The sequence below is a fragment of the Camelus bactrianus genome, chromosome 29 (genome assembly GCF_048773025.1).
Source record: "Camelus bactrianus isolate YW-2024 breed Bactrian camel chromosome 29, ASM4877302v1, whole genome shotgun sequence".
NCBI classification, from domain to species: Eukaryota; Metazoa; Chordata; class Mammalia; order Artiodactyla; family Camelidae; genus Camelus; species Camelus bactrianus.
Genome location: NC_133567.1, coordinates 2198082 through 2223622, shown reverse-complemented (window position 1 = coordinate 2223622; position 25541 = coordinate 2198082). Strand labels below are relative to the sequence as shown.

Sequence of the window (25541 nt, the reverse complement as noted above, 5' to 3'; positions counted from 1 at the left end):
CTGTTCCTGCTGGAGAAGACTTCCAGGAAGGCCAAGATGATGGTATCTGCCCGACTCCCTTGGGCCCCGCAGCCAGGGCAGGGATAGTGTGGGGCGAAGGCAGGGACGAGGGGCACAGAGGGAGAGGCTTAACGCTGGGCTGAAAGGTCAGATGCGCGGTAGGAAGGGCTGAAACAACGTGCAAGTATTTCATTTAAGATATTCTATATGGAGTTCCAGCCCGAGGTGTTCTTTTCTCAGTTAGACCAAGGCCTGACGATTTTATAGTCTCCATTCTTAGGAATTCACCTATTTTTATAAACTTTCCTCATCCAATTTAATCTCCTAATCAACAAAACATTCACTGAAATTCTACAATAAAAATATCTAACCGCATTCATTAAGGGCCCAGGAAAATCTGAAACAGATAAGTATCTGGAACTGTCAAGATCTTGTCACAGAAACTAGGTATTTCAGACAGGAGGATGAAGTCAGGGATTTGGGGACAGTGTCAGCAGAGAGCGAGGCAGTGCACAGACGAGGAGCAGAGCCCCACAGCCAGCCGGAGACAGAGGACCCCCAGGGGGTGACGGCAGCCGGGCCCAGGAGCCACGCTGGTGCTGGACTCAAGCCTGGGCTGGCAGATCAGATGATGGGACAGGGATCCCCAGGGAGTCATGAGGAAGCAGGATACACAGATCTCATGCCACGTTAAACCTAAGGCTCTGCAGACACGGTAGACAAGCCATCAGGGACACTGAGGCGGTGGAGGAAAGCTGGATAGGACAGAGAAAACAGCCAAGAATGTCCCCCCAGAGGGGACAGAGGTGGAGAACAGGCACTAAGAAACCCATTCCAGAGGCTGCAGGAGAGAAAGCATTTTTCTGTTCACACAAAACATGCTACAGATTTGGAGCACTTAAAAATGGTTGGAGAGAAGCTGTGGTATATTTATACAGGAATACTACTCAGGTATAAAAAAGAATAAAATAATGCCGTTTGCAGCAACACGGATGGACTTGGAGATTTTCATACCAAGTGAAGTAGCCAGAAAGAGAAAAACAAATACCATATGATATCACTTACATGTAGAACCTAAAAAAAAAAAAAAAAAAAGGACACAAATGAACTTATCTATAAAATAGAAACAGACTCACAGACATAGAAAACAAACTCATGGTTACCAGGGCGGAAAGGGTATGAGAAGGGATAAATTGGGATTTTGAGATTTGCAGATACTAACTACTGTATACAAAATAGATAAACAACAAGTTTATGCTGTATAGCACAGGGAACTATATACAATATCTGGTAGTAACCTGTAATGAAAAGGAATATATGTATGTATGTGTATGACTGAAACATGATGCTGGACACAAGAAATTGATGCAACATTGTGAACTGACTAGACTTCAATTAAAATTTTTTTTAAAAATAAAATAAAATAGATAAACAGCAAGGTCCTACTATATAGTACAGGGAACTATACTCAATATCGTGTAATAGCCTCTAATGAAAAAGAATGACAAGGAATATATGTATATGTATAACTGAATCACTATGCTGTACACCAGAAATTGACAAAATGTTTTAAACAAACTACACTTCAAGTTTTTGAAAAATGGTTGGCATCAGATGAGATTCAGAACAGAAATTTGAATAATCAGAAGAGTCCCTTAACACCCAAACTCTATCACATTCCTAATGAAAAAGAAAAGAAAAAAAAAAACAGCCAAGAACTTTAACTTTGACTATGTCTTTGGAAGAAAGATTACTGTAACAAAATCACCCCAAACCGTTCACTCCAGATGGCACGTCCTTGTTAAAACCTGAGCCCTAGCGTGAGATTCCGTTCATCTGAGTTCTCTCTCCGCAACTGGCCAGCTGAACAGCCCGGGGTACTGACTTATCCCTCTAGGACACACCTGCTCCCTGTGAACCAACAGCGGTAGTTGCTTCTCCCCAGCGACTTCACGAAGACCAGGTGGTTCAGCACCAGGGAGATGCTCAGAGAAGAGCCTGGTGTCTCGTGCTTACTTCACACATGTAGCTAACGTAGGAAAATAATTAGTTTCAATGGAAAGAAGGGTTTCACATAAAATGCTTTATTATAGAGTCTCTGTGTACCTCCAGAGTAGAAGTACTTTATTAATAAATGCATTCAACACATGCATGGGGCACCAGTGAGACGCACTCGGCAGCCTCTGACCAGGCCTGCGCGTTCACTTTCTCACCTTCAGAGCCACAAGCAGGTCTCCCAGACCTAGACTACTGAGCTGTCTAACACGGGATAAACCCCCAGAAAACCAAGCCAGCGGCAGCCTGAGGACACACCACTCACCCTGAGAAAGAGAAAGAGGCAACGTTTGTAAACACAGGGACCCTGGAGCCACACTCCTTTGAACTGCATGGACCCGCTGATATACACATTTTCCCCAGTAAATACAGTACCTGTATTTTCATTTTACTGTCTTTAAATTCACTCAGTGTGGGGAAACGCTTGTGTTTGGTCGGAAATCACACTAAGTCGAATCGGAAGAACTCGGGTTTGACCCTGGTTCTGCCCACACCCCCGGGGCCCCCGCCCCACGGCGGGCCCGGCTCAGGGCCCCTGGGCCTGAGGCTCAGGGAGCAGCAGGCGGGCGGCCCGCTGCTGCCCACACCCCCTCGCCCGCCCTCGGCTGTGCGCGCTCCACGGACACAGCTCACTGCTGAAGGAAGAGCAGGGCGTTCTCCCAGAAGTCCTGAAGGCGAAACACCGCACAGCGCCCCAACGTGACGACTGGCAAGTCACCCCAGCGGGGGGAAGGAAGACCGCGGTCGGGTTTCAGGAGCAGAAAGGGTCTCAAACAAAGTCTTTTCAAACCTTGTATCTCATTCAGAAAGCCTCAGCTGGGACACAGAAGCAGATAAATAGGAGCTCAAAACTTAAAATGTGTCACTGAAGAATGGAGCCGGATTCAATCCTGAAGCAACCAAGTGTAGAGACGCATTAAGAATGACTCAGAGCCCGAAGAGCACCTCAAAGGGAGCTTTCGCAAGCGGTAGGTGGAGACGAGGTGCCGTTGCCTCCACTCTATCCCGCGGCTCTTGCTGGGAGAAGGAAAGACAGTGTTTCAAAACCAGCAGGCCAAGGGCTGCTGTCTGAAACTTTTATGTTGGTAAAAGCTACTATGTCGGTTGATACGAAAGCTGTGGGAATTACTTGGAAAGAGTGAGAAACGAAGCAGGAGCGAGGTTTACAAGAGGGGAGGAGAACCCTGACACCAGCGGGGCTGTCTCAGTCACTGCGCCCGCGGCTCACGCTCGCCTGCCCCGGGTCAGCGCGCAGAGCACTGGAGGGAAGAGAGACGGTTCTCACTCCCAAGATGCAGACGTTCTGACAGGAGGCAGAGAACAAATAAAAGTCAAAGACAAGGAAAAGTAAATGAGATCATGGTAAGTACCATTCTATTCATGTTTAATGCAAATGTTTCATGTTGGAACAGTTGCAGGTTTATACAAAATTGAACAAACATAGTACAGGGTTCCCATACAGCCTACTCTCAGCTTCCCCTGTTACAACGTCCCACATTAGTACAGTGCATTTGTCATAGGAAATGAACGCACAAAGCTGACCTGAGAACAGGAAAAATTATCCAGGCTGAAGAGAAGCATTAAACAGCAATTAAGTGGTGGACTCCCTGTGGATATGTAGTGCTGCTAAACACCTAACAACAAAACAGCAAAATATGTGCAGCAAATACTGATAGAACTCAAAGGAGAAGCAGACGTATCCAGTATCAGAGTTCAAGCAGGCAGCGACTCGGTGAGGACGGAGTTCGACTGAACAGCAGTCACTCAAGCGCTATGCAGTACCTCCCCCGTCCACAGGGGGCGCGCTCCACCACCCCGGTGATGGCTGGAGCCCCGGGCACCCCGGAGCCCTGTGTGGACGGTTTTATCCCGGACGTACCCACCTGTGATGAAGTTTAATTTATAAATTAGACACAACAAGAGACGAACCACAATGGGTAATAATTAACTGGAACAACTGGAACCGTATCCTGTCACAAAGTCATGTGAGTGTGGCTTCCCTCGCTCTCAAATTATCTTATCGCACAAAGTTAACGCCTTTTCCGTCTTAACTGAGCACCGCAACGTAACCCCGGAAACACGGCCCTGACTCTCGCCGCGTGAGGGGCAACGGCGAACCTGGGGCACGTTCGCGTCTCCTTCCTGGCAGTTTCGGGGCGGAAGGCCTTTCTCCGGGCAGGCGTCGGCCGCCCAGCTCGCGCGCCCCCTGTCGGCGCCACGCCCCGAGCACGCTTTTCACCTGCGGGAGGCACTTCACCGCTTCTCTGTGGCTCAGGGAGCCGCAGCGCCGCTCTTCCTGCGCTCCGGGGACGTTCCTGAGCAAAATCGGGGTCGCCTGATCGCACGCAGGGCGACGCCGGACAGCGGACCTAGCAGCCCAGCGGCTGTGGGGTGGCGGCGGGCGCGGCGGGGAGCAGGGAGACGCGGCCCCCGCGGACGCGCTGACATCGGGGACGTCAGCACCACACCCAGCGGGACGCGCCACGTAAAACGCGCGGGTTCCTTCTTCCCGGAATTTTTTGTTTAGTATCTTTGGACTGTGGTTGACGTGGGTCACTGAATCCAGGAAAGCAAGGCTGCCGATAAGGAGGGAACGGCGGTAACAGACTTTGGCCCAATACTCCATCCAAAGACAGCAAAATGCATTGGATTTTTCTATTCTTCCCAAGCTCATATAAAAAATTCACAAAGATAGACCAGATTCTAGTCCAGAAACAAAACTTAACAATTTTGAAAGAATATAAATCTACACACTGTGCCCCCGGACAACAAAGAACTTAAAGTAGCAGTCAGTTCCAGAAAGATAGCTTGGAAGTCCCACAAACATCTGGAGAATACCTTTCCATCTAACACAGGAGTCAAAGAAAAAGTCTGGAGAGAAATTTAAAAATATTTTGAATTAAATAAAAATGAAGTAGAACTTTTCAAAATTTGTGGGAAGCAGTGAAAGCAATGTTTAGAGCGAAATTCATGTAAAATGTGCTTATATGGCTATGCATTCATATATTCATAAAGGAGATTAAAGTCAATGATCTAAGCTTCCGCTTAGGGAACTAGAAACAGGGGAGCAGTCAAAGCCCAAAGAACACAGGAAACAAAATCACAGAGGAAATCAGTGAGATGGAAAACACACACACACAACAGAAAAAAGTTATCAAAACTAAACACTTCTTCTTTGAAATGATCAATAAACATCAGTGAACCTCCAGCCAGACTAAGAAGTAGGGAAAATGCAAATGACCAATATCACAAATGAAAGAGGGGCATCCCTGCTGATTCCACGGACGTTAAGAAAAGGTTAAGAAGGGAACAATATGAACAATTCTAAGCCCACAATCCTGATAACCTAGATGACTTGAATCGGTTCTTTGAAAGACACAACTGCTAAAACTCACGCAAGGAGAGACAGATACTCTGGAAGTAGCCTATATTCTTTGGTAGTAAAGAAATGGAACCAATAATAATAACACTAGAAAAAAGCATCCAATCCAGAAAATGTCCTTGGGCATTCTACCACATATTTGGTGAAGAAGTCATTAATACCAGCCGTCCATGATCTCGTCTAGAACACAGAGGCAGAGGCAACCCTTCTTAAGGCATTTTTTGATGCCAGCATTATCCTAATACCAAAAACAATTTTAAAAACATTACAGAAAAAGAAAATTAAGACCAATATATCTCATGAGCATTTATGCAATGATTTTCAAAAAATTATCAGCACATCAAGCCCAACAACGTATAAAAGGGACTGTATATCACATCAGATTGGGTTTATTTCAGGCAAGCAAGGATGATTTAACATTTTTAATTCAACCAATATAATCCACGTATCAAAAGTCTAAAAAACAAAGCAAGTATGGTCATATCAACTAAGGCAGAAGAAGCATTTGAAAGAACTCAACATACAACCATGATTAAAACTCACTGCAAACTAGGAACATAGGGGAACCTCTTCAACTTGACAAAGAACTTCTACAAAACACCCACAGCTAACGTCATACTTCATGGTGAGAAACTGGACTCTTTCCCACTGAGACCAGAAACAAGAAAAAGGCATATTTTCTCACAATACCTGTTCAAATCATGCTGGAAGCCCAGGCTAGTGCAATATGACAACAACAAATAAATAAAAGTGACACAGACTTAGAGAAAGAAATAAAGCCATCTGGTAATGGATGTGTTGGACTTCATTAAAATAAAAACCTTTCGTTCCGCAAAATACACTTTTAAGAAAATTAAAAGGCAACCCACCCACAGAGACGGAGAAAATAACTTTAAAGCATATATTTGATGTTGTATCCAATACATACAGGGAGATACCTCCAATATACATAAAGAATGTGTCACGTTCAATAATAAGAAAACAAATAACAGAATTTAAAACTGGACAAGTTTGTGAACAGACAGCACCAAAGAAAATACAAAGAGAGCAAATATGCATCTGAAAAGATGCCCCACATCATTCATCCTTAAAAAATTGTAAATTAAAATAGAACGAGATACCACTACACACATGGTTCAGATCCACAAAACCGGTAACACCAACTGCTAGCTGGAGAAATGGGGAACCCCCTGTTACTACTGGAGGAAGTGCAACACTGTTGCTACACTGTTGACAGCATCTAAGAATGATGCAGGCCCTCTGACCAAGTCTGTGCACAAGTGGCTGAATAAAAGAGAAGTCACATGTGCAGACCACCTAGTGCCACACCTTCCTGGTTTCTCCCTGAATTCGCAGCTCTGTGAGGCACTGACTAGGAATAAGGAACTAGGGGGCGGCAGCATGCGATTTTACAACCATCTACACCTCTGAGCTTGAAGCAGCAAAACCCACAAAGGGACCAGCAAGACCTCCCAGGCAGGACCATTACCTTCCCGCTTTTGCGCTTCTGCAAAACAGCTTGCTTCTAGGAAAACGAAACTTACCCTCAAAATTCCATTGGTTCCCAAAGACTCACTCCTGACTGGTCCATTTCTAACACCTCATTTGCATCTACCCCTAAAATTCCATTGGTTCCCAAAAGCTCACTCCAGACTGGTCCATTTCTAACACCTCGCTTGCATATGGCGCAAACTTAATCGAGACCTAAACCCCTATAAAAGCCTGTGTAAACCTACAGACAGGGTCCAGAGCTTGGAGCGCTAACTCCTCTGGGCCTGCAGGCGTAATAAACCTGAGTTCTCCAGCCCTGCGAGTGGCGCTTGGTCTCTTGGCGGGAATCAGCTTCCTATAACAAGCTCGCTGTGCCTTCTTCTTTCCCTGTGAGTCCGTTCTTACACATTTGATCAACATCTCAGTCCCACTGAGGGGTAAATCCATCTGCTTAGGAAATTCACAGTGAAGACAAAAGCATTAATAACTGCTGGAACGTGAAAGGCTGGAACTAAGTAAGAACACTAGCACCTACATTTCAGGATAAGGTTAAACCTCTCAAAACAAACAAACAAACAAACCATTTATCATGCAGAGCCACATGCAGTTTGCAGTGCAATTCTAAACCTCTTTTCCTTGGAAAGGAACACCATTGAGAAGTGGCACGATTTGCAGGGTCTGACCTCCCGCCAGGCCGCTCCATTTAATCAGAGCCCATCACGTCTGTGTGGGTCTGCTGCCTGCTCTGAAGGGCGGGTCCAGACACAACTCTGCCGAGCAGTGTGCGGTTTTGCAAGAAGATGCCCTTGCTTCTGCTCCCTGGACGATGAGCTTAAGATCACTTTGTTCTTCTGAAAAACTCCTAAAGTTAAAACATCTCTGCTTACAAAGCTGTGTTTGAAATTTGCATATGAATCTGCAGAGCGAAGTGCTCGCGCTGTGCTGGGCGCCCTTTGTCTGAAGCCTGCTCCGAACACTGCTTTTCTCTGTCCTGTTTGATGTCGACCTGCGATGTTCACCATGGAGTGTCTATGGGGGGCCCCCTCGGGATTTTTGAGAAAGCAGATGAGTGATGCCCGGGGACAGGCCGTGAGGGCCGCGCGGAGAGCCCTCACCAGCAGCGCACTTTTCAGACACTTGCGCTTGACTCTTTGAGGTTTGAAACACGTAAATATATCAGAAGAGTTTTCTCCAAGTCGCTGGCGGCAGAGGAGCAGCGCATCCACAACCAGATGAGCCAGAGCCCGGAGGAGCACACGGCTTACAGTGCTTTCATGTAGTTTGACCCTTGAGCGCAAACCTTTAAACAGTTTTCCTCTCTCTCCCATGTGAGCTGAGACAGGAATTCAGTGAAGGTTCTATGCATGTTATTTCATCAGCTGTGAAAAATGTTTCGTGAAAGCCAGACCCTGTCCAGTTCCTTCCTGTCTCACTTTCCACGTCCTCCCTCGGCCCCGAGAGACGGTCCTCACCCTCCCAGCTACACACCCCCATCCCCCGACAGTGCACTCACTGGGCTGGTTGTTAAAATACACATTCCTGGGTCACCTAAACTGAGTGAATTAGGCCCCGGCTTCAGATATACACATTTACCAACATCCAGGAAACACCGTGTCAACACTGATGGCCTGTCTAGTGCTACACCCGTGAGCCTCGGGATGGAGAGCCTCTGAGTGTTGTCTCTGCTTCTGTCTCCTGTCACAGACAGACGCACACAGACACACAGACACACACAGACACACAGAGACACAGACACACATGGACACACACAGACACACAGACTGTATGTTGCCCCATGGCCTCTGCTACTGTATGAGGTTTTAGAAACATGCATTTTATTCCTTATAAGCTTTTAAACATTTGCCAAGATTTAGAGATATATATCACTTCGAGATATCCTTAGTGGATACAGATTGGTAGAAGTTAACAGAAAAGCTGGAAAACATAGCAAATGGCCCTCCTTAAGAATTTCTTTGAGTTATATTCTGTTCTGGGTGATACTCACTGATCTGTTGCTAATACAAAAAAAAAAAAAAAACATCAAATAAAAGATTATTTGAAAATCTGATAGCCCACTGGACCAGGTCGTATCTTCCTAATGAATAAAATAAATAGTTTTTAAGCAATGCCCTCAATTCCCGTTTGCCCGTGCGGAAAGTCGTGGTATTAGTACAAAACAAAGCAAACTCACCACTTCTTCATGTCTGCATTTTCTCACATTAATCCCATTTATCTGCAGTGGAAAGACAGGCATAGTTTCACGTGGAGTACTGTGAACTGACTGCATGGGTGGGCTGTACGTGAAAACTAATGGTAAAATGTCTACCTGCAGAATGGCATCCCCGATAAACAGCAGTCCTGAGAGTTCCGCTGTGAATGGAGAAGGACAACAGATTATGCATAGTGTGTGTTCCTCATGCAAAGGGAAGAGTTTTTAATTAAATGAAGTCAAAACTGATAAAGGGAAAAAGTGAAACGTCTTATACAGGGAGCATCTTAAAAGATCCACAAGCTAGGGACGTGCAAAAACAATCATGATTCATTTCAAATAGTGAAACATATGCTGAGATATTTCCATGTAATGTTATTGTTTCAGATCTTAAAAAGAATGGCCTCTCCTCTGGATGGATGCCTAAATGCTCCCGTGTACTTGTAATTTTAAGGCGTCTATGCAAATGTTCAGATCTAGACATTCAGTCCATCAGCGATGGAATCAGCTCCAAGCTTCCTTCCAAGCACCAGGCTGTCCGAGGGATTTCAGCCACTGGAACAGTTGCTTTACATCTTTTGTGTTCTTCCTGGATGGAATCCCGTAAGGGCTGAGGTACACTGCATATGAGAACTGAAATGCCTACGTGTGCACCTATGTGTCAGGCATTGCCTGCATTTGATGTCTTGTAACCCTTAGGTTTGTTTGCGTTTGTTTAATGAAACCGCTGAGAAGGCATGTGGCCCCAGTTCCCACACAGTCACGCGCGCTGACCGCTTCATCCCCGCCCTCCTGTGGCAGACGGCCTCCCCTGGGCTGATACCAGATGCAGACTCGACGAGCAGACCCGGCCGCGGGGAACCAGGAGCTGGCCAGTCACACAGGACTTGCTGGCCCTTAACTACCATCTTTACTCTTCCGTGACAGTGACGTACAAAGGAACGTCTATGGTACAGTTTTCTTAACACTTTTACCTCTTTGCTCCTTGGAGATTTTTGAAATGACGACAGGAATATTATGTTCTGCTCCCCCCTGAAAAGAGAAAATCATATATTGTGCATTTAAGTTCAAAAAATAAAAATAGGAATTTGAGTTAGAAAACTCTATAGGCTATGAATAGTGTGTTAATGAACACCAAATCAAATTTAAATAAACCTGTGGAATTTCTCTACCAAGTAGACCGTGCTCCCAAGAAACATCTGTTTATAATTTCACTGTCTATTAATCCACTAATTAATAACAGTTGACTTTGAAAATTTTTAATTTTCCAAATAACGATTGGTGATGACTTAAATAGGCATTTTCTTCAACGTGCGCCAGGGCTTCCCATTGTAAAAATTCTTATTTAGGGCTCCAAACAGTAGATGATTATGTAGTTCCATTATCTGGCCAAGTTGTACTGTGCTGGTGACCAAGCTAGGACCGCTTTGGATGCTAAGTGACTAGAAAGACCTTTACCTGCACAAACTGATACAACAAAATCAGAGAGTACACATGCCTGATGGGGAGGTTTCTTAACTAGCATTATATTTCTCTTTGTGTGAAAGCACATGCTAAACATTTAACAGAATAAAATAAACTGGCAAGAATATCGCAGTCGTGCTTTATCTAACTGACCAAATAAGATAGGGGAAAAAAAGAAAAATAAAGGGGACGGCATAGCTCAGCGGGAGAGTGCGTGCTGAGCAGGCACGAGGTCCTGGGTTCAATCCTTCAAGCCCCAGCACCTCCACTGAAAAAATAATACATAAATAAACCTTATTACCTTACCCCCCAAAACAATAAGCTAAACTTCTATAGAAGGAAATAAAATAAACCCCTGAATTACCTGTATGAAGTCATGGTTTTATATTACAGAGGTGAGAAGGTTGAAAGAAATAGTGAAAAAATTGAATCAGTGCATTAGGAGTAAGACTGCACGCAGAACGTGAGCCCAGCACACTCAGGCGGCTCCAGAGGGGAGCCTCCTAAGCCTTTCCTCTTCAAGGATCAAAGTGATTTTAGAACTTTCTTTCCCCCATGAATGTCCACTTTCAGCGACGAACTGTCAACGTACTTAAATGTAAGATGGGCCATAGTTGTTGAGAAAAGCGTGGTTTTCAAGTTTTTCTTGGTGAGTCATCCTTTCTGCTTCCGGGATATTAAGAAGAGATGTGATAAATAAAACAGCAGAAATTGTCCGACCAGGGTAAGATCCAGACTGGCTCCTGGCTCCCCCGTCCTCACCGTTTCCCACCACCCCGACATCCGCCCAGCCAGCCTCTAACTGTGCAGGGCGTCTTTGGCACGTCGTTGGCCCCGATTCTGCTTTTGCCTTTTGGTCGGTGAGTTGCTGGCAAACCCTGACTCTGTCCAGGATAATCCCTCATCTGATCAGAGGACAGGGGTTTGTGATGGAGATTTAGGGAAATGAGTGCCTGCTTAGCACAGTAAATGCCAATCAAAAGTCAAGCCTCTTTATTTTACCTCTTAGGATTCCAAGTTCCCAACCCCCCATGTAGCTTTCTCCCAATATACTTATCAGCTTCTAGCCTACTGCTGTCTTTACTCATTTCCTACATTTATTGTTTGTTTTCTTTCTCCTTCCTCTGTCCTGAACTGGATGGTAAGTTCCACAAAGGCATTGGATTTTTTTGGCAATTTGTTTCATACATTGGTGTAATGTCAGTGCATAGAATCATGATTCTTTTTTTAATCTTTGGAATTTTTGTTGAATGAATGAGTGACTAAATAAATGAAGTCTAAAGCTTTTCCAGACCTAAAATTGTTCATCCTTTAAAATACCTTGCAGAATGATTTTACATGGAAACTAAGAAGATGACCAATGAAATCAAATGCCCATCATAACAGACAGTTTATAGGTAGAGATAGTTGGAAATTGAGGAAAATAGCTTAAGAATACATCTCCATTTCTTAGTAGAAAAAGCTGGTTACCTAAAGTAAACCATGCCCTGGTGAAGTTTTACGTGCTGTTAAAGAGAAAGGAACTCATCCAGACACCATGGCTCAGGCGTCTGGGGGCAGAGAGTGCCGTGTTCATGTCCCTCTGGCTGGGGGGCTGTCACCAGAGTGTTTCCTTCCAGCTGTTTTGCTTTTCACAGTTTTTCCTCCTTGCACTAGTGAATTTAAACACTTTCTCAGTGCTCAGATTTTTCAAGCAAGTTGCCATGCCAGACAGTGGGGAGCCTCCCCCAGGGTCAGCCTGGGGAAAAGGCCGCTGAGACAGCGATTTCCTGAGGGTCACCGCGGTTATTCCACCCCTCCCTCAGCACTGCAGACCTACAGCTGCCTTTTCATAATGAGACACAGAGAAGCCCTATTTTGTCAATGTTTTCTTTTGTATGTAAAATGGGAAATGAACATCACAGCGCCTTCATTTATTGAATAAAATGAGAGGACAGATCAGTTCAATTAAAGTTAATTTGATTTTATTCTGAACCTAAGTGGGGAAATTCTAGGTTTTCCAGACAGGAATCAAATAACGTGACGCCCTCTGTTTAGAACAGGTGGTGGGCTCCCCTGTCACGTGGACCGAAAGCCAAGGTCCTCAGCAGCCCACGGGCCCAGCCCCCCCACTTCCTCCTGCGCCCCATCACTCCGGGCACTGACGGATGTCCGCGTGCGCCGCCCTCTGCCTGGAACACTTTTACCCTTTACTCTCAACCTGGTGTAAACTCTCCTCATGTTCAGGGTTTCAGCCGCAGGGCCCCGTCGTCTCGTTCCCCTACTTGCAGGGGCTCATGCTGCAGCCGGGGTCACAGCCGCGGTCACGTTTCTCCCCTGGACACAGTGCTCAGCGCCCACTGTCCCTCCAGACTCTGAAGGGCCTGAGGCCAGGGCGCATTTCTCTGCCATCTTCTCCTGACCTACCGTGGGTCTGGCCCGGAGGCACGGCCAGGGTTCAGAGAACTAACCAGTCACCGAGCTGTGCTGTCCCAGCGTGAATCACGGTGAGAGAAAGCGAGGCAACGTCTGGAAAGTGCCCCCCAGAGAGGGTTAAACATAGGTGATTCCGTGTTGACAGAGGAGGAAAGTGGCGGGTAAGTGCGTCTTTAGTAGCCAGCAACATACAGAAAGAAAAGCCCTTTCAAATTTAACCATAAATGGAAAAGAACACATAAGTGTCATTGATGTGGTTAATTTTTTAAACTAAATCAGACGCTAAAACTTTGTCTGTCCTCGGTACTCGGCATTGTAACATGATATTTTACTGACTTCTTAAATAAGAATAAAAAAAAAAACATTGCGCAGAAGAACAAGATGAGAAGGAAACAGCTAACACTCAGCTTGCTCGCAGACCTTTTTTTTTGCTATGAGGTGTGGTTCCCTCTAGTTCCTTCGCCTGACAGGTTGGTATCTCCCACCCTCACTGGTTAAAAGGTATAAACACTACAAGGCGACGTTTGATATATTAGATGAAACCAGATGAAGACAATTCATGAGTTATCTTCAATTCCAGGAAAGACAAATTTCCCAAATACTCTTCCAATATCTCTCAGTCTAAGGTGGCCAGCGTTTTGAGAACTGACCTAATTTACGTCTCAGTCAAACTTTGAGGAGTTTGCTGTAGCCATTCTTAGCTCATTATCAATCAACACAGTTTAAAGGTACAGACACACAGGCTTTTCAGCACAGCCCCTGGAAGGACAGACAGGAAACACGGGCTACCTTGATGCTTAGTCCGAATCCTCCCACAGTCTGTCTTCTGATGGTCACGGCTCTCTCCTGAAAGACAGAGTTCAGAAGCGGTCAGCGCTTCCTGGTACCGTACTCCCCCACCGCTTTCCTCCTCTCGGTCTTAGTGTTTTGCTCTTTAAAAAAGAACATTTTGTGACAGCACAGAGGCTCCAAACCACGGGGCAAACAGAGGATGCTGTAATTGTTAAATCGAAGGCTAACAACGTGTCTGTCCAGCTGAAAGGGACGGCAGCGTTACTAAGCTGCGGAACTCTCAAACTTGCGTCCTTTCCGGGAGGTTTTGGACGTAGTTTGAAATCTCGACTTTAAAGTCTCTCCTCCTCACTCTCACATTAATATTCCTGTTGTCTGAGAAATGACAAGCTTTGGGTTACAGAAAAACAATTCACCGCCAGTGCTACGTATTGTCTTTGTCCACCAGGTCTGCTCTCCCTCCCTGCCCGGTCACAGGGCCTGTGGTCAGAGAGCTGGGCTGGGAGGTGCCACCTGTCAGCGCATAAATCACCCACGTGGACGCCTGGGACTGAAACGCTGAATAAACTGGGCTCACAGCGATTGCTTGTTTCAAAGAGTGGGTTTTACAATTAACTGGTAATGACAGTACATTCTCAGTTTTCAAAAGCAGCTCTCTTTTGCCTTCCATACTGTAAATAACAATTCAATCATGCACATATGAAACTTAAAAAAAATCACAAAAAGCCACATTTGGACAAATCCCTTAGTTTTTGACAAAAAGTCAATATTACTCTTTTGGGGCAATCATGTCTTCATAATGCTTGTCCTCCTGTCGTGCTGAAGGGTTGGGAGCTTTCATCTACAACCTTCTCTTCTTGTAACATGCTCGTCTTTTGAACCGCCCCCACCCACCCACCATGGGGCAGACTCCGCGCTCCTCCCAGGACCTGGCACAGACACTTGTTTTCTGGCCCCTGTGTCTCCACAGACGCCGTTTATTGGCTACGTTATCCATTCCCTGCTTAATAGTCACCTGATGCATTTCACCTGTGGTAGTAAAAATATACATTTTAAACCAATTTATCATTTTAAGGGTGATAATAAAACCATAGTTAACAACATTTATACTTCTTTATATAGATTTCTTCCTGAAGAAAGAAAAGTGACACTACACATTTAGATGTCTGTTGAATATTTATCTAATCATTTTCCAATAGTGACATCACAGAGCAGCTCAAATACTGGAAGACTCAGAGGAAGAGATCAATGAAAAGGTCACCTTTATTCTGAAACAGATAGGCAAACCACTTTCACAGCACTGCCCATCAATTACAGTTCTTGGATGGCGGAGCTATTTTTGTAATTCCTTTTCTGTGAGGAATAAATACTCGATTCCTTAAAATAGTATCAGAACCAGTGGTGCCTTTAGCTCAGACAACCCCCATCAACTAACTGTCTCAAAACAAAGACTTCAATCTGTCAAAGCAAATGCATCTTAAATAGCAAACAGCATCACCTAAATTTTCTAGGATATCCTGCACAGCAACCGTCAGCCACGCAGGCCTTTTGGTGAGTAGATCCCAGTGAGCATCAGCGTGCGAGCTGAGCCCCGGCTTCCCTGGAGGACAGTGGCACCCAGGGCTCCTACTAGGGGTCTGTGCCGTGCCTTCACTCATTCTCTACAAGACCGCCTTCCAATCTTTGGTTTAGAACATGTTCCAAATCAAATATAAAATTGCTGATGCAGAGAGGCGTTTGGAGAGACCAAAGAGTCAGTGGAACCTGACTCTTTTATTTTAATGTTGTTTAAACACGGGGGCGCCCACACATGCTCTGGCAAAGCCAGCCAGCACCTCTTGATGCTCCCACTTCATTAGCTTACTTGTCAGAAAGGAAGGAGCGCTGGGCAAGACAAATTACTTCGTGTTTTAAAGCCAGAATTTTAAGTTGGCCCCTGCAGGTAGCAGGAGGCACGGAAAGGCATGTGATTGTTCTCTGATGGCACCTGTGGTGCCTGCTAGGGGTCTGTGTGCTTGTGAGAGCTGTGCCCTCTGGCCCACCCCACCTCTCACACCAGGTTCTCCCCCCACCCCAAAAATCAAAGGGGAAAAAGCGATGTTAATGAATTGTTTCATCAATCAGAGAGTGGGTGGAAGCTGATGAGGAGCCGCCTTTAGTCAACACAGCTTGAGTTTCACAAAGTCGCTGCCTAGCAACAGCACGCTGTCCCACGGGAAACCGAGGTAGCATCAGTTACCTTATTTCTTAAAACACAGAATCGAGATAGGTGCTCCCATAGACTCATCTGCATAAAAAGCCTTTCTTTAATCTTCTTTTTCTTCACAAAATGAAAGGATGGAGCCCAAGAGGAGTTCTGGACTGTATAAAACCGTGCCACGCACCTAAGTACCAGCATTCATGTTACGAGAAAGATTTAAGTGCTTCACTTGCTTTATATAAGAACACAATTATTACCACCCCTGTCCTCTGGATATTACATCTGACATACTCTCTACCTCCAACGCATGGACTATATGGAACCAATTCATACATGTAACCCAGCAAAACACATTGGTCTCACAAATCCCAGGAACAGACACTTTTGATATACGTAGTGAAAAGAGGAGGAAGCTGTGAGATCAAGGCAGAGATGAGAGAGACGAGCAAACAGAGCTGTACTGATTCTGTGTGATGGGAAGAAAGCAGATATGCAGGAAAAGTGACAAGAAAAGTCATGAGCTCTTCCTGACAATTCAGGAAGGGTAACGAAACTTCAGAAAGGAACACCAATAGATGGTAGCTTCTAATTACCAAAAATCTGCTGCGTACACGTACGCGTCTCCTAACACTCTCGGCTGATTATTAAAATACACCGGGGCCTTGACTGTTTTTCCCACTACAGCTTTCTGAGTCCTGGGCCTCTTTTTTCCCAGTTGTAGCCAAAGAATTTAGCACTGGGCCTGCATCAAAGTTAGGGACTCACGCACGCACTAAGTGCATAAGGGCTATCGTCCAAACGTTCTCATTTCAAACACGTAATCACCACAACAGCCCACTGGCACAGGCGATGTTTTCCCGACTTAGAATAAGAAACTAAAATGCATGTGAGTTAAATACCTTGACCAAGAGCCACATCATGACTGAAATGCAAGTTTCCCTAATTCCCACTGTTTTTTCTATCACATAGACCTGAGCTGAGACAGAGAATTAAGATGAAGAAACAACGATTGTGAAAAATCGGTGCGTGATGTAACAGAAGGGGAAGGAATTGTAAGAAACAGTGCTCTCCTGGGAGACTGTGAATGGGGCAGTGTGCCCCCTCCCACCACGGCTGCTCAACACTGTGCTCGAAGTCGCAGCCAAGGCACCACAGCAATAATGTGAAATAAAAGGCACACCGATTGGAGAGGAAGAAAGAAAACTGTCTTTGTTCTCTGTCTACGTAGAAAATCCCCACAAAACCTCATGGAACTAGTCAGCAATTACAGCAAGGTCGTGGGAGACACGGTGAATACGCAGAATGCAGCCGCCTTCCTGTACCTCAGCTGTGAGAACTGGAATTGGAAATTAAAACCACAGTGCCATTTATGATGCCACTAAAAAGGGGGTACTTTGGTATAAACCTGACAAAATAAGTAAAGGTTTCTAGGTGGAGAACTATAGAATTCTGAGGAAAGAAGTCAAGGATGATCAAAATGTGTGTGCGTGCAGGGCTGGGACAGGATGCGTCACCAGAAATGGGCGTGTTGCAGCGGACTCTACGGCAATTAAAAAAAGACTTCCTGCTCACGGCTGAGAAGCCTCAGCACTTTTAGGATATTGATTCTTACATCCTTGGTCTATAGAATCAATGCAAACCTAACAAAAATCCCAGCGAGCTGTCTGAGGGCGTCCACAAGCTGGCTCTCGGGTTTATACAAAGAGCACAGGACCCATCGCAGACACAGCGCTGAGCGGGGACACAGCTAGAGGACTTGCTAAAGGAGCTACAGGAATCGAGACAGCATGGCTGTTTTGAACACTAAACGCAGAGATCGATGGAAGACAACAGCAAGCCCAAAACAGAACCTAAACAAACGGAACTGATTTTGACAGAGGAACAAGGCGATTCAACAAGCTAAGAAGAAAGCAGAAGGAAAGAAAGAAAGGAACTGAAACATGAATGTTACCCTTTCACAAAAATTAGCACGAAATGAATCACAGACCTAACCATAATCCCAATATTGTATAAAATTTCTAGGAGAAAACCTACATGACAGGGTTTGGTGATGAGCTTTCGGAAAGGACATTGAAAACGTAGTCCATAAAAGAACAAGATTTGATGTCAGAAAATATTAAAATTAAAAACTTCTGCTTTGCAGAAGATCCTGTTAAGAGAATGAAAAGTCACAGGTGGAAAGAAAATGTTTGCAAAAGGCTGATCTGATGAAGACTTGTTTCCAAAATACGCAGAGAACTCAAAGCCCAGCAGGAAAATAATCTAATTAAAGATGCCAAAATATTTGAGCAAACATCTCATCAAAGAACATACAGACAGCGAGAAAGCACATGAAAAGAAACTCAACGTGCTATGGTACCAGGGGGGTGCAGGATGAAAATGAGCGAACATCACACACCTGTTAGATGGCCGAACCCTAAAACGCTGACCCCCAAATGCTGGGGATGTAGCTCACTCCTCGCTGGTGGAGATTCAGGAGAGAGTTTGGAGTCTCCAATGAAGCTAACGCAGTCGGAACCTGTGGTGCCCCTGGGCATTTATTCGATAAATTTTAAAACTTGTGTTTACATAAAACCTGCATGCAAATGTTTATAGCAGCTTTATTCATAACTGCTGAAAACTGAAGAGGTGACCGAGATGCTCTTCATTCACAGAATGCACAATAAATAAAATAAATACATAAATAATAAATAAGAAGACGTGAGCTACCCAGCTTCAGAAAGACATGGGGGGAAACCTCAAGTTTAAAGTATTAAGCAAAAGGACGTGCCCTCTGACCCCATCCATAAGACCTTCTGAAAAGGCAGAGCTAAGGAGACAGCGACATGAGGAGTGGTGGCCAGGAGTTCGGGGAGAGGGAGGAGGGCGAATAGATGGTGCACAGGGGTTTACACATAGAGAAACCACTCTTTATGATATTACAGTAACGGACACACGACATTATGCGTTTGTCAAAACCCACAGAACGTCAGTGAAAAGCAGTCCACCTTAATATATGTAAGTGCAAAAGCCAGGGCGTCCAGAGAAGGCATGGGTGCTGTGAGGAATAACCTAACCGCCTTACAGGTGGATGTCAGCACCTCACTGAAAGGGGTAGGGGCAACGGGGGGCCGGAGTAACTGGAAAGGACGGCGGGGCTGAGACACAGAAGGCGGAAGACTGAAGAGCAGAGGAGCTGCACCGGGCACCGCGTCCTCCCACAAGGGGCGCGACACCTCTGGCCCTGTTCTGTGCGCGCTGAGATTCAACAATGAACTGCGTAGCTGGTGGGTGAGAGGAACCGGTGGGAGCGGGAGTCACACACGCCAGGGAGAGGCTGGCACAGTCCGTGGGTCACGGAGGACCGTCTGGAGGCGTCAGCATAAACTCATGTTTAGCTTAATATAGAGGTGGTTACACACAGAAATATTTAGATATGTGAATATACAAAGGTTATTTTACTGTCTTTTTAGAAACGGCTCTACAGTGCTATAATTCATATATCTTAGAACCAGCCATTTAAAGTGTAAAATTTAGTGGTTTTTAGTATATTTACAGTCATGCATCCGTCCCCACAATCACTTTTACAATATTTGTATTTTCCAAAATATGATTCCACACCCTTCACTCTCTGCCCCCCACCCCGTTCTAACCGTGGGCACCCACACATCTGCTTTCTGTGTCTACAGACTTGCCCCTTGTGGACATTTCCCAGAAACGAAATTATACAGCGTGTGGTTCTTTGCGCCTGGCTTCTCACTGTGATGCTCTGCAGGTCCATCCGTGTTGTAACACGTGCCAGTACTTCAGTTTTAAAATTGTCAGGCAGCACTCCACGGACCGGGCGTGCCAGCTCTGACTCCCCCGTTCCTCCACCCGCGCCGACCTGGGGTCTCTGTAGGGTTTGGCTGCTGTGAATGATGTTCGCAGCTGCGATCATGTGTGTGAAGGCTCTTGTGTGGACACGAGTGTTCACTGGACTTGAGCATAAACCAAGGGGTGAAGCCGCCAGTCTCTTTCAGGGCAGCTGTGCGTTTTCCATTCCCACCGGCAGAGTCTGAGGATTCCAGCCTCTCCACACCTTCAGGACCACTTGCTCTTCTCTGTCTTTTTGACTGTAAACATCCTAGTGGACAGAAAGTGCATCTCGCTGCGACTTCACGTGCGTCTCCCTGACGGCTAATGGTGCTGAGCACTTCCTCACTTCCTTGCTGGCCGAGTATACGTCCTCCTTGGAAAAAACATCTATTCAAGGCCTCTCCTCACTTTCTGTTGCCCATTTTATCAATGAGTTGTAAGTTTCCGCTTATAAAGTCCTTATTAGTCACTTTTTAGAATACGTCTCTTGGCAACACATTTTCTTACTTTTCTCTCTCCTGGTGATGTCTTAACTTCCCCTTGGTTCTCGAAGCATACTTTCGGCATCTACAGAAATCCAGGTTGAGCGTTTCTTCTTTTCAGCAGTTGGATAACACAATGCCACTTCCTCCTGATTGCTATTGTTTCTGGGGAAAAAAAATCTATCATTTGAATTATTTTTCCTCTGTTGGGAAAGTATTATTTTTCTCCTGCTGCTTTTAAGCTTTTCCTTTGTCTTTAGTTCTCAGGGTTTGACTGTGATGTGTCCTGACGTGGGTGTCTTGGGTTTATCCTTTTGAGGTTAGTTCCACTTCTTTAATGTGTAGGTTTATGTCTTTTGCAAAATTTTGGGAGTTTTCAGCCGTTATTTCTTCAAGCGCTGTTTGAGCCCTGACCTCTTTCTCTGTTCCGGGGACTCTGATGAAATAAGTGTTAGCTGTTTTGTTTTAGTCTCCTGGGTACCTTAATTCTTTTCCAGACCAACTTGTCTCTTTAGTTTAGAGTCGGTACTTTTTTATTGTTCTGTCTTCAGTTAAGTGGATCCTTCCTCTGTCCGCTCTGTTCAGCTGTTGAATCCGTCCCTCAAGTTTTTATTTCGGGCGAATCTTCAGTTCTGCGAGCTCCATGAGCTTTTGCTGAGACCATCTCTTTTCTCGCTTGTTTCAGTCCTGCTTGTAACAAACAGGAAGCAATTTGAGGAGAGCGACTTTCAAGTTCTTGTTCGGTAATTCTAACACCTGTGACATTTCAAGGTCGGCATCTGTTAACTGTCTTTTCTTGTTGGAGGTGAGAACTTCCTTGTAACTGCGCCAGGCCTCCGCTGACGAGCGCCTGGCTGGGCGGTGCAGGGCTGCTTGGCTGCTGCTCCCCGAGGGGTCCCCACGGACACCTAAGTGAAAGTGGCCTCGATATCAGCGTGCCGCAGTAAATTCTGACCTCCCACGAGGCCTCTTCTTGTGCTTCTCCAGGGGGATGTGGAGGAGAAAAACACGTTTTTTAAACATCGAATTTCTCTATCTGTGGTACAAAGCAACTGGTGAAGTCAATTTCAAGGGGGAAAAATAAGAAATATATCAATAACAAAAATGACAATTTTGACCAAAACGTTCACTATTTAATCTACTATGTTGAACATGTAGGATAGTATTTACATAAATAATACAGACCTTATTTCCACGTTATTATCTATTTCATTTCACCTAGTTTGTATGGTTTTTCATTTCCAGAACAATGCAAATGTTAGTGTATCAATCTATATTTAATTTCATTGAAGTATTACATATTTAATTAAATGAATTTCTGCAGAAGCAATATAACCTTCACAAATACATAGTCTTTAGAATCCCCCAGGCTCCTTGTCCCCAGCACCACATTAGGAACAGGCTGGTCTGAAGCGGTGATAATGAAACGCCTTTGCATTAAAAAGCACTGACTCACTCACAGAGCAGCTCTTCTGAGGTGAGTCTCGTTTTCTAATTTTACACAGAACGATCACTCATCCAGCTGAAACTGCTCATCCGAGATAATCATTCAGAATTTTAGGCCAAGTGAATTAGAGGAAAGAACAGATATCCAGATCTGTAGTCCATCAATTATTTTAGGAAACACTTATGACCTCACGTGAGGTTGTAGAACCGAGATAAACACAAGCAGGTGGTTAGAAAACAGAAAGTGAGAAGAAGGGAGCCAGTCCAGCATCCACGCAGCGATGGCCGAAGGGAAGAACAGAGAACCGGAGACGAGCAAACGTGTTAGTTGTTCCTGTATATTTTACTCCACCAGTTAACTTTAACCTCCATGTATCTTTATATTTAAAACGGGTTTTTGTAGACAGCGTATAGTCAGGTCTGATTTGTGATTCACTGTGACGGTCTCTGATGTATTAGACCCCCCACTCCCTAACGACTCCTGGGACACCTGGAGCGATAGCTGCCACATTTGCTATGGTTTCGATTTTTGGTCCTTGTTCCTCGCTCCTATTTTTGTCTTTCATTCTTTTTCTGCTTTTGTTGCTTTAATTTAACAGTTTATGTGATTCTATTTTCTCTGCTTTCTTAGTATGTAGTTATATCTCCTTTTTTACTTTTCTTAGTGGTCAACCAAGAGTCGACCACTATGAAATAGACGTTTATAACTAATCCAAGTCCACTTTTAAATAACCCTACACCTCTTCAAGGGTAGTGTGAGTTCCTTATAACAAGCAAATAACCTTAATTCACCTCTCCAGTCCCTGGTGTAATTGTTGCTTTTCATTTAATTTCTGTGTAAACATTCAAAAGAATGCTCAGTCACATACATTTTGCTGTTATTATTTTGAACAAATCATTATCTGTGGCATCAATTAAGAATATGAAAAATCAAAGTTTTTTTAAAAGCTTTTCCTTCACTTGTTAACTCTTTGATGCTCTGTCCAAGCTTTGCACCCATAACGTTGATCTTCTCTCTGAAGAACTTTCAACATCTCTGACCAGGCAAGTCTCCTGGGAACTGATTCCTTCAGTTTTTGTCTCAAGGTCTATTTCGCATTCTCTTCTGAAAAGCCATTTTGCTGGACATGGATCTCTAGGTTGGTGGGGTTTTTCCCTCCACACTATACATATTTCACACCCCTCTCTTCTTACTGCTTGGCTTCTGAGGAGAAATCAGTTAGGACTCTCCTCTCTGTTCCTCTGTAAGTGAGTTCTCCCCATGTTCAGTACTTTATCTTTATCTTTGATCTTCTGTAATCTGAAAACGGTACGTCTAGGTGATGGTTTTTGGTATTTATCCTGTCTAGTGTTCTCTGAGCTTCCTGGATCTGTGGTTTGGTGCCTGACATTCAGAGAAATCCTCACTCATTATTATTTCAAGTGGTTGTTCTGTTCTGGTCTCTCGTTCTGTTCCTTATGCTGTTCCTCTTGCAGGCACATTTGCACTTTTTATAGCTGCCCCACAGTCCTTGGGTAGTCTCGTCTGTTTTTTTCTGTCTTTGTTCTCTCTGATTTGGGTTTTTGAGGATTCTATCGATAGACCCTGAAGCTCAGAGGTTCTTCCTCCACTGCGTCCAGACTACTTGTGAGCCCATCAAAGGCCTTCATCTCTGGGGCAAGGTTTCTAACTGTAGCTTTTCTTTTTGGTTCGTTCTTAGAATTTCCATCTCTCTGTTTACATTGCCCATCTGTTCTTGCATGCTATCTACCTTATCCATTAGATTCTTTAGCATATTAAGCATAATTTAAAAAAATCTCCCCATCTGATAACCCAACATCCTTGACATGCCTGGTTCTGATGCTTGCTTTGTCTTGTCAAAGTATGTTTTTCACCTTTCTGGTATGCCTTGTAATTTTTTTCCTGATAGCCAGACATTCTACTGGTTGTAAGAAACTGTTGTAAAGAGGTGTCAGTAACCTTGTACTGAGGGTTACGGGGAGCGAAGCACTCTGTGGTCCTGTGACGGGTCTGTGTGTAGTGAAGCCTGTGCCTCTAGACTGCAAACCTTGCAAGCCTTTCTCAGTCCCCTCCTTCCTCTTTAGGAGGGACAGGATGGCTGGAGTCAGCTGGAGCTGGGTGCTTCTCTCTCCCGGGTCAGACACTGACACTCACTCAGCAGGGTAGGCACTGGTTAACCAGCTCCCCTGAGTGCAGACCTTGCTAAGAACAAAGCCCCCTTTCTCCCTGCCAGGAGCCCAAGGGCATTTCTCTCGTTTTTACTGCGGGGACCTGGTTGAACTCCTGCAGTAAATCTCCCAGTAGCGTGGGGGCTTCCAGGACAGGACCCCCTGGTCTCCCTCTCAGACTTGCCTACACGGAGCCTCCAGCAATCCTCACTCTGGTTGGGGGTTTCCTACCTGGTGCTGGTTTCCTGCCGGTCTCGCTCGTGAGTCTCTGTTCTGCTCAGCAGCCTGTGTTCCGCTGCCCGTCCTCCAATCTGAGGGCAGTGGTTTGCCAGGTGTCCTTCTTTATCACATGGATCCCAGAAGAGCTGATGATTTTTCAGTCTGTTTAACTTTTTATTTGTTGTGAGGAAAGAGTGGTGACTTCCAAGATCTTTATGTGTGGAACCATACCTGGAAAGTCCCTAATTTATTTTTTATCGAAAAGAGTAAGTGGGTAGAAATCCACTTTGTGAATATACCCAAATCCGTTTATCAGTTTACAACCTGGCTTTGGCTATGCATGGTCTTGAAAAAGTCTTGTTGTGAGCATTTAGTTTCACTCCTCTTGGATAAATCCCAAGGACTAGGATTTTTGTGCTTAGAACTGGTTTCTGTTTAACTTTGTAAGAAATTGCCAAATAGTTATCCAAAGAGTTGCTCCACTGAAACTCTAACGCATGAGATTTCCAAGTGAACCACATATTTGCCAAGTCTTTTTTTAAGCTGTTGTAATGAGTGTAAATTGTATATGTGATTTTAACCTGATCTGCAGTTCCTTGATGGCTGATGATTGAAACATCTTTTCATGCTTTTCTTAGCTATTTGCGTAACTTATTTTATGAAGTTTTTTCAAGTCTTTTGCTCAGTTTTTTTTCTTTTTTTAATTGGGCTTTTTTTTGACTTGTGATTGGCCTTTATACATTCTGGATACAAGTCCTGTGTCAGATATAGGAAATATTTTCTCCTACACTGATTTGCTTTTTTATTTTCTTACAAGTGATTTTTTAATTGATCGAATCAGTAATCAAAATCTCTGAACAGAGAAAAGTCCTGGACCTCACAGGTGAATTCCACTAAACATTTGAACAAGAACTAATACCAATTTTTAACAAATTTTTCCAAAAATTGAAGAGGATTAAAACTTCCTAACTCATCCTTTGAAGCCAGCATTACCATGATAACCAAAACCAGAAGAAGACACTACAAGAAAAGAAAACTAGAGACCAATATCCTTATGAACATTGATGCAAAAATTCTCAACAAAATACTAGTAGACAAATTCAGCAGCATATTAAAGAGATCATACATTATGACCAAGTGGGATTTATTCCTGGAATGCAAGGATCAACCAACATAAGAAATTCAATCAATGTGATGCACTATATTAACAGGATAAAGGAAAATAAACACACACATCTCAACTGATGCAAAAAAAGCACTTGACAAATTCAAAACCCTTTTATGACAAAATTTAACACCCTTTCAACACTGAACAAACTAGAAATAGAAAAAAAATACCTCTAAGATCTAGAAAAGGCAAGGATGCCTGCTTTCACTACC

General features: G+C 44.5%; 1 protein-coding gene across 2 annotated transcripts in view; it reads right to left on the bottom strand.

Moving 5' to 3' along the window:
* SNTG1 (syntrophin gamma 1) overlaps window positions 1–25541 on the bottom strand; it is a 117388-nt gene that overhangs the window by 81256 nt on the left and 10591 nt on the right. For both annotated transcript variants that reach the window (XM_010970710.3, XM_074354882.1), the window contains exons 3-6: window positions 13806–13862; window positions 10112–10169; window positions 9255–9298; window positions 9120–9161 (exon numbers count right to left, since the gene is read on the bottom strand). In XM_010970710.3, the coding sequence (XP_010969012.1) occupies window positions 9120–9161; window positions 9255–9298; window positions 10112–10169; window positions 13806–13862 (201 nt within the window). The remainder of the gene's footprint in view (window positions 1–9119; window positions 9162–9254; window positions 9299–10111; window positions 10170–13805; window positions 13863–25541) is intronic.